The 17,907-nt window shown below is 33.6% G+C and overlaps 1 protein-coding gene and 1 pseudogene across 1 annotated transcript; one reads left to right on the top strand and one right to left on the bottom strand.

Moving 5' to 3' along the window:
- Positions 1–11,248: 11,248 nt before the first annotated feature.
- Positions 11,249–13,028, bottom strand: LOC147908930 (uncharacterized; annotated as a pseudogene).
- Positions 13,029–14,546: 1,518 nt separating this feature from the next.
- On the top strand, positions 14,547–17,163 carry LOC147908929 (uncharacterized). The gene is made up of 4 exons (XM_087407812.1): positions 14,547–14,601; positions 14,682–14,791; positions 14,887–14,927; positions 15,456–17,163. Exons 1-4 carry the CDS (start codon positions 14,547–14,549, stop codon positions 15,721–15,723), a joined length of 474 nt encoding a protein of 157 aa, XP_087263938.1. The 3' UTR covers positions 15,724–17,163.
- Positions 17,164–17,907: the final 744 nt, after the last annotated feature.

The following is a 17,907-nucleotide window of genomic DNA, read 5'->3' as shown; positions in this document are numbered from 1 at the left end:
AATTATACCATTCGATAGAGACAAATTTTAGCATTAGAAATCTGTATCTTTAATAGCGGTATGACGATTTGTAACGCAGTTATGAGTCGGAATGTTTCTTTTTACTTAAGTTTACGCGAGTAATTCAGAACAAAAAATCGAAGACACTTTTTACAAACGAATTTTAAGGAATATTTTGAGCTTTCACGATAGATAGATCGAATGTATTTGTCTCGTGTGAATATTAATACTTATGATGTTACTTATTATCTTTAAATGATTCAGTATCATTTCGATCTGTATGTAAATATATATGATATTCGTTCTAATATGATATTCAGCTTTAAAACAACTGCACTCAAAAAGATTATATTATAGCTGTTTCTATTGTCGTAAAATAACTGCCGTCAAAATATTTTAATCACATGCAAAAAAACCTGATCATTAAGTTTTTTTCACAAATTTTTAATATATTCAAATAGCAATAATTCATTGAAAAATCATCGTAGTGAGACGTTTAAAAAAGCTTTTGAAGCTTGAAATCTCTACTTTCAAAATCGGTCTCTACTTTTAATCTGACTGATCAATTTTTTATGGACACAATGGATATTCGTCAAATATGAAAATTTTGTGCAAATTTTACAAAGATCTGAAGTGAAATTCACACAAAAATGCGGTTTACAGCAATCGAAAGAGTGAATATTTAATTTGCTTTTTTATTGAGCGTTGTACGATCTTTTTTCACTGAGTTATTGAATGTTGAAGCAAAATGATCACTTTTGCTTCAATGTTAAAAAAAAAGCAAATTAAAGATATAGACTTATAATAAAGTTTTTGCATACAAAAAATGATTTGAAGCATTCGAAAGTTAGCTTTAAGCTTTAAAATTTATTTCAAACATTGTTTTATAATCATTTTTCGCAGAGATACGTAGACCTTGATCTTGACCTTTTTAAAGCTTATGAAAAGAAGAGCATAAAAAACCACCGCACAAGTTATAGTTTGTGATATTTAATTATCATTACATTAATTAAAACATTAGACGTTTCGGCCACAATCTGGTCATCCTCAGTAAATTCAATATTCTTAAAACGCAGAGTTACATATAGCTGACATTAAATTCAACCGTCGTATGATATAATTATATATAAATGTGTTCTTTCATACGTGAAGGTGCCTCGTACAATAATGTTACATCGTCAATTGTCATATCACGAAAAATGTAGAACGAGAATTTTCAGATTCTAATTTAACAAATTTGCGTATCATTAATATCTTCTAATGTGTGAGAATAGAATCGTTACCTGTTTTACAGCAAAAAAATATAATGATGAATCTCAAGTACATCGTTTGCACAGATGGAAATTTGTCGTAACATTGTGTGTTATTATTTGTCATATCATATATTTTACCAGTATTTATATTAGGTGTTGGAATTAATTCGTAGCGTTTTTTAATGAAAGAATGTTATTTATTTCACATGAGCATTAAAAAATACATTAATGAAAGTACTTCCCATCACTTGTAAAACGCTACGAATTAATTCCAACACCTAATATATATGAGTCAAAAGTTTAGAAAGTTCTAGAATTATTTATTAAGTGTGAGAGAGATCTTTCCTAAGAAGAGGAAGATAAACATCAGGCAAACCTTCAGTGTCACTTTGCTTATTGATATCACTTATTTGGCCTTTAATGTATATCATTTCAGAAATTCTTCTTTTCATCAATGATTGTTCTGTGTCTAAAATTCTTATGTTATCCCAATCCAATTCATGCATCTCATTTAACTGGTGACGTGAAACCACTGACATCTCGGAAGTGGATTTTCTTATGTCAGCCTTATGTTCTTTTATACGAGTTTTTAATTTCCTTTTTGTTTGGCCAACATAAGAAGATTCACAATTTAAACAATTTATTTTGTAGACTATTCCACGATGGTCATCCCTAAACAAAGGATCTTTTCCAGTTTTTATAAATGTATTCATTTTATTCATGGGTTTATAAGCTATATTAAAGCCATGTATATGTGAAAGTTTTTTTTAAATTTTTCAGATACTTTGCTTAAATATGGTATCGTGAAAAACTTTTTCTTTGAATTAGAATTAGAGTCACATTCGTTATTGTCCTTACGATTTTAATCTAAATTAGTTCTACTTTCCAAGATTTTTATTCTATTTTTTATTGTTGAAAATATGAATTTAAGAGGATAACCATTCATTAAAAGAGTATGAATTAAATCAGAGATGTTTTTTTCATGAAATTTTGGATGGGATAAAAGCAAAATTCTATCTAATTGCCCAATGATAACGCCCCTTTTATGTACTAACGGATGATTAAAAAAATAATTTAAATATCTCCCAGAATTAGTAAATTTTTTGTAAATATCGAAGATGATTCTTCCTTCTTGTCTCATTAATTTTACGTCTAAAAAATTTATGCCGTTTTCATCGCCAAAGTTAACAGTGAATCTAAGCCTTTCATGATATGAGTTAAACAATTCCAGAACTTCTTCAACCTTGTCTTTATGCACCGCTAATACAATGTCATCCACATAACAGAAATAAAAAGGCGAGATAATATTATTAGCAGTAATAATTTTTTGTTCTAAGTCTTGTAGAATTATGTTCGCTAATATAGGGGACAAAGGAGAGCCCATTGGCATGCCGAAAATCTGTCTAAATATTTTTTTGTCGAATTTAAAAAATGTAGAGTTAATTATAATCATAATTGCTTTAATAAACTCATGTACAGGAATCGAAGTCTTATTTTCAATCAAATTCCACCTACGTTCAATGCTTTTTAATACTAAATCGGTCGGAATGTTCGTGTACATGGAGACCACGTCGAATGATATAATACTAAAATTTTTATCGATTACCTTCCCATTGAGTTTATTTATTTACAATATCAAAACTATTTTTTACATAGCTAAAATTCTTTTTATTGCTTTTATCTATAATTTCTTTTAAGAAGGTCGCCAGTGGATAAAAAGCACTGTTAATGCAGCTAACTATCAATCTTAGAGGATGACCTTCCTTGTAAATTTTTGGCAGTCCATAAGAATTCGGAAGTTCGCCGTCTGATACATACAATTTTTTGTATAAGTTTAGATTGATGTACCCTTTGATTTTCTAATTTTTTAGTAAATTACCGATTTCAAATGTTGTATTTTGTTAGTGGGATCTCTATTTATTACATTGTATGTGGTCTGATCGTTGAGAATCTCATACATTTTCTCTCTGTAACTTCCCCGATTCATGATTACTGTAATATTACCTTTATCGGCTCTAGTGATTATCAGGATTCTCTGAGATGAATCGCTTCATTTCCTTTATACCTTCATATATGATCTTATTCTCGGACGAATCAATGTCACAATATTTTATTGACTTGAGTATTTGAATTGTGTGTTTGAAACTTTTTAAAGCTAATTCAAAAATAATACTTTAACTTCAAGATAGAATAACTTCGTCCAAAATGATCGTAACGAAATTAAAAAAAAAATTTTAAAGGTTGAAGTCTTAACTTTTTAAATTGGTAATTGGTATTTGTTCGAGACACAGCCGAAACAGACAGTTTTTTTGCAGATTCAGTGTACGTGCGACATGTTGATCGGAAGCTTCTAGAAAAACTCCAAGCGTTTTTAGAGGTTTCCAAAATATTTGGCCATCACCTCGTCAATAAAGTCGAAAAACATAAGCTAAGCCGCATGTCATACGTACACAAATTTCAACCGCTAAAACGGCAAGCTAACTCAGATTGGTCGCAGCGCACGCGCGCTCGCGTGACGCGAAACGCGTAACATACGTACACCTCAATCAGGATTCCTGATTTAGCGGACGTGTATGGCAATAGCGTACTGCTTGGCTATCGCGCTCGAAAATTGCTAATCGCTGCTTGAAACAGGGAGGGTCACCTCAAATTTTTCAATTTTGCGAGAATCTCATAGGCGATTATAAAAGGAAGCTTTTGTTCTTCAAAGAGGATAAAGGCAAAGTCGAGCAGCAATGCTCTCTCTTCGCTGTTCTCGGTCAGAGTCAACTTTCGCTACAAGTGCAATCGCCTGGGAGATGCTCCGCCGCCAGAAAACTGCCGCGTTCGATTCGTGATTGAGAATTCGCGTTAGTCGAACTTCAGCTAAAACGCCGTCTCACTTAAAATTTTCTCGCTGTCGTTCTCGCTTTGACTCGCTCTCGAACAGTATTTCAATCCGACTGATTGTTTATGGAGCTATATAAATGAATACCCGTCAAAAGTGAAAATTTTATATAAATTTTACAAATATCTCTGGCGTGAAGTGAAGATCACACAAAGAGAGAGAGAGAGAGAGAGAGAGAGAGAGAGAGAGAGAGAGAGAGAGAGAGAGAGAAAGAGAGAGAGAGAGAGAGAGTCGATTTAATTTAATTAATGTTAAACAAAAACGATATTTCGTGCTGGAATAATTCGACATAAACACACCATAAGAATAATTTTTTGACATCAATGAAAAATGTGTCTTTTAAGAAAACTTGCATTTTTTCCTAAAACCAGAACTACAAGTGTCTAGAGGATTCTTTTCAAATATGGATACACAAGTTTGTTTTAGTTTTCTAAATGCTTTTGAACTCTTTTTCATGCAATTTGATCAAATTTGAATAAAAATTGTAATTATATTTTATACTTTTTCTACAAAATCCTTAGAATATTCCTTATATTTAATGTCATAATCGAAAAATATCCCTTAAATGCAATCAAATTGCGCGTATTTATTAGAGAATACAATATAAATGTTTCACATATATTTATTTAAAAACTTCGGTACATAAAGTTTACTATAGTTTTTATTTGAATTGATTTTTTGTAATTAACATAATACATCAACTTTTTATTTGCTTGGATACAGTATCTTATCCAAACGAGAAAAAAATTAGTTATTATAGTAGAATAAACAAGAGAATAGAAAATAGTGTACAATATGGAATGGCAGTCTTATTAAAAATCAAGTATCACTATTATCTCAAATTATGGAAATTGATTTCACTGTAGTCATATCGAATATGCATATAATCATGAGACATACGAAAAAGAAATAAATTTTTATATATTTATAGTTATAGTGATAGAGTCTTAACAATTTTAGAAAAGTCAGGTTGCTAAAATAATTATCAATTTATTCTAATTATATTATACAGTTTAATGCTTGTTACGGAATTTTACGTTATATGGACGAAGATATGCGGATACACCGGCAAGCAGCAATTGAGTTGCCACGCAACACGCAAAAGATTGAGTTCATATCCGTGTGCGATCGTGCTTCAGCCAGCAAGACCTGTTTTAGGCGGTAGAAGAGAGTTAGATCTGACTCTCTCGCACTACGTTCTCGCTGTCTCCTTGACTCTCGGTGCACCGAAGGCGACTAATTCTAACACAGCCATCCTTCTCGCTCCCGTCTCTTTATTCAAGCGTGAAGCGCTTAGTTAAATAAACGTATTCAATAAACACAGAATATAAAGTGCATAAAAAATCACAAACATTTAATATGTCGTAAATTATCGCATTTCGACATAATTTATATTATTCTGGATTAATAGGAAGGGTATGCTACATTTTATTAAAAGTTAAATATCTTGCCAACTTTCATGGAATTTGAATTTTTTAAATATCTAGACAATTTAAACAATTTTTATTTTTTTGAACAAACATATAAAATTGACAAGAAAATTGATTGATTAAGATCAGAAGATTTAAGATTAAAATGTCTCAAATAAAACCGATTTCTTATGTTTGTTTCTATTTCTATCAATGATTGTCAAAATAATATGCTTAGCATATTGTTCGAGATGCATCCGAAAAACAGTTTTCGCAGATTCGGTGTACGTGTGGATTGGAATTTTCTAGAACAATTTCAAACGTTTCTAGAAGTTTCCAAAAAACTTGATATTCACATCTAGTTGATAAAGTCAAAAAATATAATCAAAGCCACATGTCGCATATACGTACACAAAAAACCAACTGCTAAAACGGCAATCAAATTCGGATTGTCACAACGCGCGCTCGCGTGACGTGAAACATACTGACACCCTAATCAGAATTCCTGATTTGGCGGGCGCGCATGGCAATAGCATATCGTTTGGCCATCGCAATCGAGAATTGCTAATTGCTACCCGAATCATGGGGTCACCTCAACTTTTATAATTTTTCAAGAATTTCATAGGCGATTGAAAAAGGAAGCCTTTGTTCTATAAAATATGATAAATAAAAGGCCGAATCGAGCAGTGATCCTCCTTCTTCGCCTTTTTGGTCAAAGTTAACGCTCCGCAATACAGTGCAATCGCCTTTGATACGCTCCGCCACAAGAAAACCGCCGCGTTCGACTTGTGATTGATTACGAAGATTCGCGTAAATCGAACTTTAGCTCAAAACGCCTTCTCGCTCAAATTCTCTCTCTAACGCTTTCGCTTTGTCTCGCTCTCGAACACATATCTAATATTAATTCTGACAATGGGGAGTTAAGTCACAATACAGAAATAATAGATATTTTCCCTGAGGGGCTGCTTCTCTTGATACTTTAAATGAAAAATGGTTCGTTAATCTGAGCGACGTTGACATTCTTATCGAGGTACAATATTTACTGCAATTAGGGATTTGGATTCCCTGTTATTAAAAATAACATGGATAGAATAGTAGTTGAATTCATAAAATATATTGAAAATAATATACATATATGATCGTCCTGATAAGATTACCAATTTTGTTAGAAATAATTTAATTACTATTCTTGAAAAATTTTATAAGGAATTTCCTATTAATAAAACTAATCATAAATTAATTTGGGCTCTATCAGAGGTGCCCTTATGTAAAAGTTACGTGGTATGACCACGAGAGGGTCGCCCTTTCTATAAAGTTGTCCTAATCTTCGTTCATTCATGAAGCATTTTAGGAACCCCGTGAGGACATGATGCGAATATTCTAGGGACTCATTAGACTGTGGATGGAAGGCTATGGTGCGGAGTTGCTTGATTCGGAATTTTTTTATAAATTATAAAAATTATCATTATAAAATAATCATTAGTCGACTGGTGAAATTCCTACCTTGGTCAGTTAATATGCTTCTAGAACATCCGAATCTGCATATAAAATTGTTTACAAACCTGATTGCGGTGGTTTCAGTGATGGCATCTAGCAGGGGGATATAGATGGAATACTTCGTGAGAAGATCTTGTATAGTGAGAACGTACACATTCCCTCAAGTTGTCCTATTAAGGGGGATTACTAGTCTAGCGCGATCTTGTCGAAGGGCCTACTGGGTGTGTTCGTCAGCGTTATAGGTTGCCTAGTCTTTCTTCTTATTAGTTTCTGTAGATGGCATGTACGACAGCGTCTAATAAATTCTTGAATTTGAGTTTTCAGATTGTTCCAATATTTTTGTTTGATATGAAGGTAGGTCTTTGTTACACTCTTGTGTAACTCTGAATTCGTGATTCTCTTGTATAATGCGGAGTCTATCTACTACTGGAGGGATAATAATGTTGTTTTTGCATATCGAGATTACTACGGGAAATTCCGTGAAGGCTTTTTGGAAGCAAGAGAGTATATGATTCCAGGTGATGCTATCAACTTTCTCTGTTTTACACACTAAAAGAGTGTAGGGATAGTTCGTTAGTGACAATAGGGATGCGAAACACTCATCTAGTATTTCACTATCAATTCTGATGTTCAGTTTCTCTTTCACAATTAACGCGATTATGTATCGGCCTGCATTAGTGGACGGTAGCACGCGGACTCGTCTTAAAGTGATGTTATCGAGGTAGTTTAGTGTTTCTTTGGAGCTCGGAGGCTCCGTTATCTACGAGCTGCTGATTTCCGGTTACGAAAATTATAAGTTGTCCTTACGGTTGGTAAGCGGCAAGTCAATTTCTTTGAGAATGTAATCGATGTTAGAAGAGGAGTTTAATTCGTTTTCGTTTTCGGATTCAATGTCAGAGAGTTCGGTGTCGATATCACTCTGAAGTTCGTCGTCAATTGATGGAACAGGCGCAACGTTCTCTCCGTCTTTAGGCGTAAGACCTCTACGAGGCCTATGGAATCGCAACGATCCACGTTCGGTAAGTTTCGTCGGAGTGTCAAGATTACACGCGTGCGGATTATTCTCTATTAATTCGTTTATCTATCATTTCTTATATCCTGCACCTCGGATCCCTGAAGGGGATTCTGGTAATGGGACGGCAGTTGCGAGAGGAGGAAGCGAGAGAAGAGAGGAAGATCCTTCAGACCTTGTCTCTTCGGAGATCATTAGTGTCCTTGGAGGACTCTTGCCTTTTATTCTGTTAGATTGTCGAATGCCTAGCTTCCAAGAGGGTTCATCATCTGAATCAGTAAGGTCTTTGATACGGAAGGACATGTCAGATTTCCGGTGAGATCTTTTGCCTAGGATAAATATGGCAACATAATGGCAGTCTGAAGTATGAGTAGGATTCTGCGAAAGAGCGTCCGCGTTACTTTATTGCATGTTCCAGGTTTGTACACGATTTTGTAATTGTATTCTTCTAGCTTTAGGCGCCATTTGAGGTTGGGTCCTTTACTTGATGCAGCCATATTAATGGTTAGTGATCAGTGACTATTGAACGCGCGTCCGTACAGGTAAGGCCTAAAATGATTAATGCAATATATGATGGCCAAAAGCTCCTTCTCTATCATGGAATAATTTTTTTCAGCAGTATTTAATATTTTAGACGCGTTCCGATGAGGAGGTCCGATAATCCCTTGGCTTAATATTCTGCCGATAACGCAATCTGACGCGTCGGTAGTAAGTATGAACTCGTGATCGAAATCGGGATACTATAAAATAGGTTCGTTACAAAGCGCTTCTCATAATGTGTCAAAGGCTAATTATGTTTCTTGATTCCATTCGAATGATATTCCCTTTTTTAACAAATTCGATAGCGAGTTAGCGATTTTGAAGAATTCGGATATGAAACGCCTATAATATCCCGCGAGGCCAAGGAATTGGCACGTTTTTCGCGTTTCGCGTTTCCGGAAAACTTCTCACTGCCGTGACCTTCTGAGGGTCAGGCCGAACCCTGTCTTCTCCTATTATATGCCCTAGGTAAGCCACCTCGTGGCGCAGAAATTTGCATTTGTCTGGTTGCAGTGTTAAATTACCATCGCATAGTCTCTGCATTAGCTTTGTCATTTTAATCTCGTGTTCCCTCAAAGAACTCGCGTATATTACTATATCATGTATGTAAACAAACATCTTGTAACTTGGCTAATGTTTGGTCCATAAGCCTTTGGAAGGTAGCAAGCTCATCGAATGCTCTCAAATACTTATGGTGAAGCCGCTATTAGTGAAAGAACGTGTCGTGAGTGATTTCAACGCTTCAAGAATGGTGATTTTGACGTCGAAGACCGGTATAGCGGTGGAAGAGAGAAGGTTTTTGAAGATGCAAAATTGGAGGCATTACTTGATCAAGACTCGTGTCAAAATCAAGAAGAATTGGCACGATCATTGGGAGTGAGTTCAACAAGCCATTTCAAAACGCCTCAAAGTCATAGGAATGATTCAGAAGCAAGGAAATTGGGTGCCGTACGAGTTGAAGCCGAGAGATGTTGAACGGCGTTTCTTTGCTTGTGAATAGCTGCTTGGAAGGCAAAGACGGAAAGGATTTCTGCATCGCATTGTGACTGGGGATGAAAAATGGATTCATTACGATAACCCCAAGCGCAGAAAATCATGGGGAGTTCCCGGCCATGTTTCCACGTCGACGGCCAAACCGAATATTCACGGTTCCAAGGTCATGCTCTGTATTTGGTGGGACCAGCTCGGCGTAGTGTATTATGAGCTATTAAAACCGACTGAAACAATCACAGGCGATTAGTATCGAACGCAATTAATGCGTTTGAACCGAGCATTGAAAGACAAACGGCCGCAATATAACGAGAGACACAATAAAGTGATTTTGCAGCATGATGCTCGACCCCATGTTGCGAAAGTGGTCAAGGCATACTTGGAAACGTTGAAATGGGAAGTCCTACTCCACTCGCCGTATTCTCCAGACGTTGCTCCCTCTAACTATCACTTATTTCGATCAATGGCACACGGCCTGACTGACCAGCACTTCCGGTCTTATGAAGAAGTAAAAAATTGGATCGATTCGTGGATTGCCTCAAAAGATGACCAGTTTTTTCGCGGGATTCGTACGCTGCCTAAAAGATGGGAGAAAGTAGTGGTCAGCGATAAACAATACTTTGAATCATAAATGTATAACCAGTTTTTTACAATAAAGCCTCGAATTTCGGAAAAAAAATTTCGGAAGCAAAGTTGCACACCTAATAAAAATTCCTAAAAAAGAATTTTTTATAGCTATTAAATTAATATTAAAATCCACCTATTTTTTCTTTAATAAGAAATTTTATAGACAGGTTCTCCTATGGGCTCTCCTTTGTCACCGATCATAGCAAACATAGTTATGGAAGATTTAGAAGAAAAAGCATTCCAATTATTGCCATATTGTTTATTTTAGATATGTAGAGATATATTACTTGCTGCTCCGCCAGACAGTTCAAATACTAGAACTCGTTCCATGGACGCCTTCAATGCTTGAAGTGAGCAAGGATAATAACCTGAATTTTTTGAATGTGAATCTTATTGTTGACGAGCATAGAATTATATTTGACAACTACAAAAAAAATTTACATTTTCTGAAAGATATCTTAATTTTCACTTGCAACATCCCATCCGTCATAAAAGAGCTGTAATTTTTAGTTTATTTGACAAAATTTTTCTTTTATCTTATACCCGAAATTTCATTATAAGAATATTATTTATATGATACAAGTTTTGTTAAGAAATGGATATCCTCTTCCTTTTATATTCTCTCCAATTTAGATGAAAATTAAATTCCATTCTTATAATAGAAGTCCATCAGAATTCAAAAAGATTTTATAATAAGCACTTAACTATATCCTTTCGTAAGGACCATCTTGGAATCTTTTTCCAACATAGCCAGAAGTATCAATTTAAAGCCAGCATTTACGATTCCGAGTACTGTGAAAAAATACATCACAACTGGATATTCTTGAAACAGCAGTACATCATGATATTGTCTATAGGATTTCGTGCAATGATTGTGATACATTATACATTGGTCAGACAAAAAGGCAAACAAGAATCGCAGAGCATTTGTCGGATATTAATAAAAAATCGGGCTCACCAAGTATCATATCTAATCACCGGATCTCACTTGATCATAATTGGGACAAAGTTAGAATTTTAGATAGAGAATCATCTTATAACAAAAGACATTCTTCCGAGATGATTTTTATAAAAAGACAAAAGAATGGACTTAATTTACAAAGTGACACAGAGTCTTTACCAGAAATATCTCTAATATATTTTCTGTTATATAAATACTTTCCCCTTCCTGAATGTTTTTCGTTATCTTTTCCCTTTCCTTCTAACTTTTCACCACTCACAATTGACGATTTTTTCGTTACTATGGTTGGATCAGTTTAAAATAAGTTGTCAAGAGGCACGGAAGAACATGGCATATTTTTTACCTTTGGAGTTCTGGTCTGAACACTGCTTGTTTTACATACTATTATGCGCTGTAATTCTGATCATCTTTGTTGGTAGTAATACAGGTATTAATACAAATTTTGCGACATTTTAATTTGTGTAAATTCTCAATAGTTTGAATTATTACTTTACATAGCAATATATATCATCACGATTTTATGGATAAGTTGTGTCGTTAAGCGTTTAAGAAGAAATCCAATAACCATATACCATGATAAATTATTATTGCTAACTGATACTGTATAATAAGATTCACTCCTGAACATGGACAGGTGTAAGAGAAGATTCTGTAACTTCTTGCGATCAAGATTGTCGGACACTCACGTTATTGTTAGAATATTGAGGTTTTTATATTGTATGCGTTAGAATTTTCTGAAATTTTTATGTCATTGTTTTAATGTAGACGGTGGTTTTATCATTGAAAATGACCTGATGTAAGGTCGAAACATTTGCATTTTGATTAGTTAAATATAATGTTTTGTAATTTATAACAATAGCGAAGTACATCTTGTTTGTGCTCTGAGCCCTTTAACGGATTATTTTTAATTGTTTTCGTTCTGAAGATATTTTTCTAATTGTGTAACATGTTCAAATGTTGTTACTGGTAGACTGCAAAGCAATTTTGATAATTGATTAGTTTTCAATGTACTTTCAATAGAGTTATTAGTAGCTCTCAAATTCTGCAATATTAGATCGTTTTGCTTAAAGATATCCGTGTTTTACTGTTTAGTAAACGCAAGTGCAGCGTTTATTTCGATGATATTTTCATTTATGTCTTTATTTGGTCTAATATTTTGAATATATATATTGAAGTTTCATGTATAGGATTTCTTTCTATGTATGATTCATTATTAGCAGATTGTATCAATTGATTACATATTAGTATTATGCTTTGAATTCATTGATTGTAATGATACATTATCTGAAACATAACAAAAACTTTATAGGAGATATAATTGATATATATAAATTAATATATAATATGACAAAATATTATTACTGAATGTTGCTTCTCTCTGACTGTAACTTGCAGAAATAGCCTAGGAGGAGGTTTCAGTTTCTCGGTACTTCATCTTCTTCATCCGATGAGTTTGTTATTGTATATCTATTTAGTTATTAGCTTATTCCGCTCTTTTTTCTGGAAGTTGCTCAATTTCGGAAGCAATATCCGATGAATATTGACACTATTTTAATTACTTTTCAGCTTTCTTAAGATCGTTTGCAAACAGAAATTCATAATGTGATAAATTTGTATGCACATATATTGAGGTCGTGTTGCTTACCAGTCTCAAAAAACAGCTTTTTTTATTGAACATAACATCTATCATCATTTGTTAGCATCTCCATTCGTTTTAATATTTTTGTTTTTCATATTTTTCTTGTGTTTTGATTAGTGATCAATATATTTTTTTTCTTGTATGATCAGTGAACTTGTTACTTACAATTTCTACTTCCTTTTCATCATTTGTTGAATTACTCTTGAATTCCATAACAACAAATGCTTTAAATAAAAATACGAAAGATGAAATTTAAATAAAGTAATAAATATATATTAGATGTGTGTATATATAATGTCGTAAGTTCTGTGACAAATTATATAGTTTTCTTTTAGCAGAATCCTGCTTATGCACGCACCTAGGTAGGAAATAAGGAGCTATAAAAAAGTAATGCGAATAATATGCGAATAACCGTTATCATTTATTATTCGTTACTTGTAATTTCCCATTCCTGTCTAATAGTACATAGTAAGAGAAATTGTTCAACATAATCTTAACATCAGAATGTTCTTTATACATGCGCAGTATATATAGTAATACCTGAATATCCTCCAATAACTTCTCAAATATCTTCCCTCAAAATAAATATTCACTACACTACACTAATTATTATTTTTCAAATTATAAAGTTTCTAAAGTCGAGTACGTGTCCGGTAGTTATGCCTATTGCACATAGAACGCTTGCAGCGCGGCAATCAATTTTTCCATAAAAGAGCGAAAGATTGATTGGCTATCGTGTCGTATCTTTTGCCGCGCGATAAGCGTTTCCGCGCCTGTGTGCAAGAGCCACATATTACATTATACTGGTTATACGGAAATCGTAACCGTTATCTTATATATGGGAATTGATAAAATTCAATACATTTCAATATTGAAAATATTGATTAACAAGAATAATATATGCCCTATCATTTCCTATATCAATTTAAAACGTATCACTGGAAATTATACGTATATGTTTTGTCAAATTAACGTCACGCAAATTTCGTCACTACATGATATTAAAAGATGATACATAGTAATATTGAAGCGTAATTAGACGATATTAGAATCATGTATAAAAGACGTACATTGTAAGTCACTTGATGTCAGTGGTCATGAAATTATGTATTTTTAACATCATTAATGCGTCACCATGTTTGCTGGATAGCATTCGATAAGATTAATAATCACTCTGTGTTCACTACGAGATCGACATCGGTTACTGCTCATGTCATTAGGTAATTGCTCGCGTCGTCAGATAAATGTAGACTTATATTGTAGATGTTTGAGTTTCATATTCTAATCTATTAATGCGATACCGATATCCGAGCCGTCATATATACGCATGCAATCACGTCTCTACTCTTTTAATCTGTACGTTCTAAATATTCATTTGAGTTTATATTAAACCATCTTATGAGTCAGAAACAATGAATAACATTTCTTTGTGAACTTGATGATTTCCCGCCAATTTTCTTTCGCCATTAGTTAGCCATCGCTGGCATTCAGACACGCTCGGCACAGCCACAACATAGCAAAAAGCATTTTGCGATTACAGGTTTTGGATTGATTACGTTCAGCAAGCACAACTTGTTTCCAACATGTTGCGAACCGTTGAGTGAGCGGTTACCAATTGTTGAACGATTCTATTCTCTTAAGCCACGTGATTTATATCATCTGTTTATCGTGGTATGACTTTATTTAGGTTAATTTGTCATTTTCGTTGTTCGTATTGTTTATTCGATGAACATGGATTTATTACATTTGATATTAATTGCTGCCGACGATGCGAATGATGTGAGAGGTATAGAATTACACAGAAATGTGCAATCATAAACTTTATATAGCAAATGAATTGGACGAACCATTGCGAAATAATTTGTTAAAGTGAATGTAGAATACGATCAAAGAATAAAAATTATTATGAAGTAATTGTACAGTACAACGATTATGCATTTAAAGAACATTTTAGAATGTCTAGATTCACGTTTGAGGTATAAAAAAATCCAAATATTATACTGTATCAATTATCATATATTTATTAAAAAGTTAATAATATACTAATTTTTGCTTTACTCATTTTGAATAGAATTTAGTGCACATAATTGGACATGCAATGCACTCAATCCTGTAGATTTAAGAAAAAAAGTAATATTTACTATATGGATTCTGGCAAAGCAAAAAAGTTATCTGTCTGCTGGAGATCGGTTTAATTTAGCAAAAAGTACTGCTCACGGTATAGTGAAAGAAATTACAAATATTAGTTGACTTATTATGTGACAAATTATGTGAAATGGCCGGATGCAGAAGAATGTGCGAAGTAATTTCAACGGTAAGTTGTTTGTACACATACATTAAATTGTTTTAATATATGTATATTGAATTATCTAAAATTATCACAGGTATTTAAGAGACGTTCTCGTGGTATCCCAGGGATAGTAGGGATTATTGATGGATGTCATATACCATGCAAAACTTTTATAGATAATCCTAATGATTTCAATCGAAAAGATTTTCACTTTATTATCCTACAAGGTATTATTTTTTATTAAGATTTAATTTTTGTAATTCAATTTTGTTTTTATAATATATAATAATATTTTACAATATTACTATGATTTTGCTTTCTTTTTAAAACAGGTGTATGTGATCATAAAGGACGCTTTATAGACATATTTGTAGGATTACCGGGACGCATGCACGTGTATTTAGACAGAGTGAAATTTTTCAAAGATTAAAACATTACTTGTTACCACCTGATCGTCATATTATTGACGATGCAGCGTATCCATTACTAGTGAACTTATTAATACCTTATTGGGACACAGGCCATCTTACTAGAACTCAAATAATATTATATATAATACTAATCTGGCTACTACTAGCTACTATAAGATCAACGAGAATATTCTTTTTTAAAGAGTAAATTTCGCAGATTAAAATATTTAGATATTGCTGATTTTGATTTTGGAAATAAAATGATCGCAACAGCTTGTGTTCTACATAACTTTTTAATAGATCATAATGAAACTAATTATGAAAATGATGAAGAACTGTTAGAGGAAGAGCAAGAAGAGATAGCAGGGAAAGAGAAGTAGTAAATAATAATGAAGCTATAATAAAAAGAGAATAGCGGAATCATTAATACAAAATAATTAACTGTACGAATCTGCACTTAATGTACAAACTCTTTTATTGTAAAACTTATATTTATCTTTATATTACATGTTGTATATCATATGTTGTATTGTACTATATTGCATCCAACGAAAAACTAAATTAACATATTAATACAGAGATAAAAATATATTTTTTTAATATCTTATAACATCAAAATGTTTTATAGGTATAAAGCAACATATCAATAGCAATTAATATGATGAACTTTTGTGCGAGAGCGAACCAGAGCGAGAGCGCTGACGTGAAATTTTTAAAGTGATGCGGCGTTTGTCTTACTGTCTTTCTCGCTAGTTCAAATCCGGCTCGAAGGACCAGAAAATGTGCGAGAATGCACCGCGCGGAAAGGTTCGAGTGAGAGAACGGCACAAGGTTGATATGAGGCACGACAGTAAAGAGAGCTCCGTTTCTTTTAATTTAACAAAAGAATTTTCTTTAATATAATCAGTTACAAAGTCAAAAAAATATAATTAATTAAATATTAGATTAACAATATATCAAATGCGGTCACCTTTTCCAAAATTGTATTTGGAATCGCGGTGATGGAAAATCTCGGCGATTTTCTCGGAAAGATTCGTTTTATCGCGATTTCACTAAGCGGTTAGCACGGCGATTTTACGAAGCGGTATAGTGGCGAGACTGTGATTTTAAGAACTCGAAGAACTTTTAGAAGTAAGAACTCTAAGAAGTCTAAGAACTCTAAGCGGTGTAAATGGTATAAGCGGTGTAAACTATTTAAGCAATCTGCTCAATCTGCCCTGAGGACCGGCGAGATCGAAGCATTTATTGCTTCCGGTCCGGGCTTTCTTCTTGGGAGAAATCCAATTAAATTTTGCCACAATCGTAATTATCACGTGGCATTGGTTGTACAAAATTGATTGGCGCTTTCGATTCTTTTCTAGCGACGTTCAACGTAACAGTCATGCGCGACAGAAAATCCGTACGCAGGATTGGTGACAGCGCGTGACGTATTCGTCGGAACGCGGCGCTCGCGTGCGCGAATCGAATTGTTCTAGAACTTTCGATGTTCCGTTGCCGGTGCCTGTTTGCGTGTACCGAATTGTTTTGAAAAGACTAAAGAACAATGAATCTCTGACTTTGACGAGGCTTAATGTCAGGCTCGAGATGAGATCACGAGCTCGCCTTGTGCGTGCGTTCAATAACAATTACTGTCGGTCGACCGAAAGAATTCTTACCTTTTTTTTTCGAATTACCGATCTCGAACAACTTTTCTTATATTACTTATGTTTCATATAAAAAGGAATATATTTAATAAAGCCTTTTGTTCTTAAAGTGTATTATAATTTTCTTCTTGTAAAATATGCAGTAATCAGAAATAAATCAGGTACAAATCAGACAATATTTTTTAGTATACTCTTAACACGGAACTAAAAGAATATTTTTAGAAATTAAATTAACATTTCAATAATAAAGATATAAAAACATTTTTAGTATCTGCATAATAAATCAATTATGTTTTAATATATTGGGAGTACAAATTAATTCGGTCCGTTTTTTTGTATTCAAAAATGTTTTTTTTTCAAAACAAAATGAACAGATTGAACAGAATGAACAGATTAATTAAAGTATTGGCTACTTTTTCCCATCTCTCAGGCAATTTTCGAATTCCATCTCGAATAAAATGACTCGTCTTTGGAGGCGATCTAATTTTGGAGCCAATTTTCGATTTCTGTGAAAGAAGTCAATCGGTGACGTGCTGCATCCTTCGGAACAATAGTCAGAAGGAGCAATGTCTGGAGAATACGGCGGATGCGGTAAAACATCCCATTTGAGCGTTTCCAAATATTTTTTTACGACTTTTGCGACACGAGGCCGAGCGTTGTCATGAAGAAAAATAATTTATTATATCTTTGCTCGTATTCCGGTCGTTTTTCTCGCAATGCACGGCTCAAACGAATCAATTGTAGCCGAT

This window comes from Acromyrmex echinatior, chromosome 7, assembly GCF_024713525.1.
Source record: "Acromyrmex echinatior isolate Ae372 chromosome 7, ASM2471352v2, whole genome shotgun sequence".
Lineage (NCBI taxonomy): Eukaryota > Metazoa > Arthropoda > Insecta > Hymenoptera > Formicidae > Acromyrmex > Acromyrmex echinatior.
Note: the sequence above shows the minus strand (reverse complement) of the source record. Positions and strands in the feature narration are given on the sequence as shown.

Coding starts and splice junctions, on each gene's coding strand:
- LOC147908929 (XM_087407812.1), top strand. CDS start 14,547: ATGGATTTATTACATTTGATATTAATTGCTGCCGACGATGCGAATGAT. Junction 14,602..14,681: donor CGATGCGAATGATGTGAGAG/GTATAGAATTAC, acceptor AAATAATTTGTT/AAAGTGAATGTAGAATACGA. Junction 14,928..15,455: donor CATGCAATGCACTCAATCCT/GTAGATTTAAGA, acceptor GTGATCATAAAG/GACGCTTTATAGACATATTT.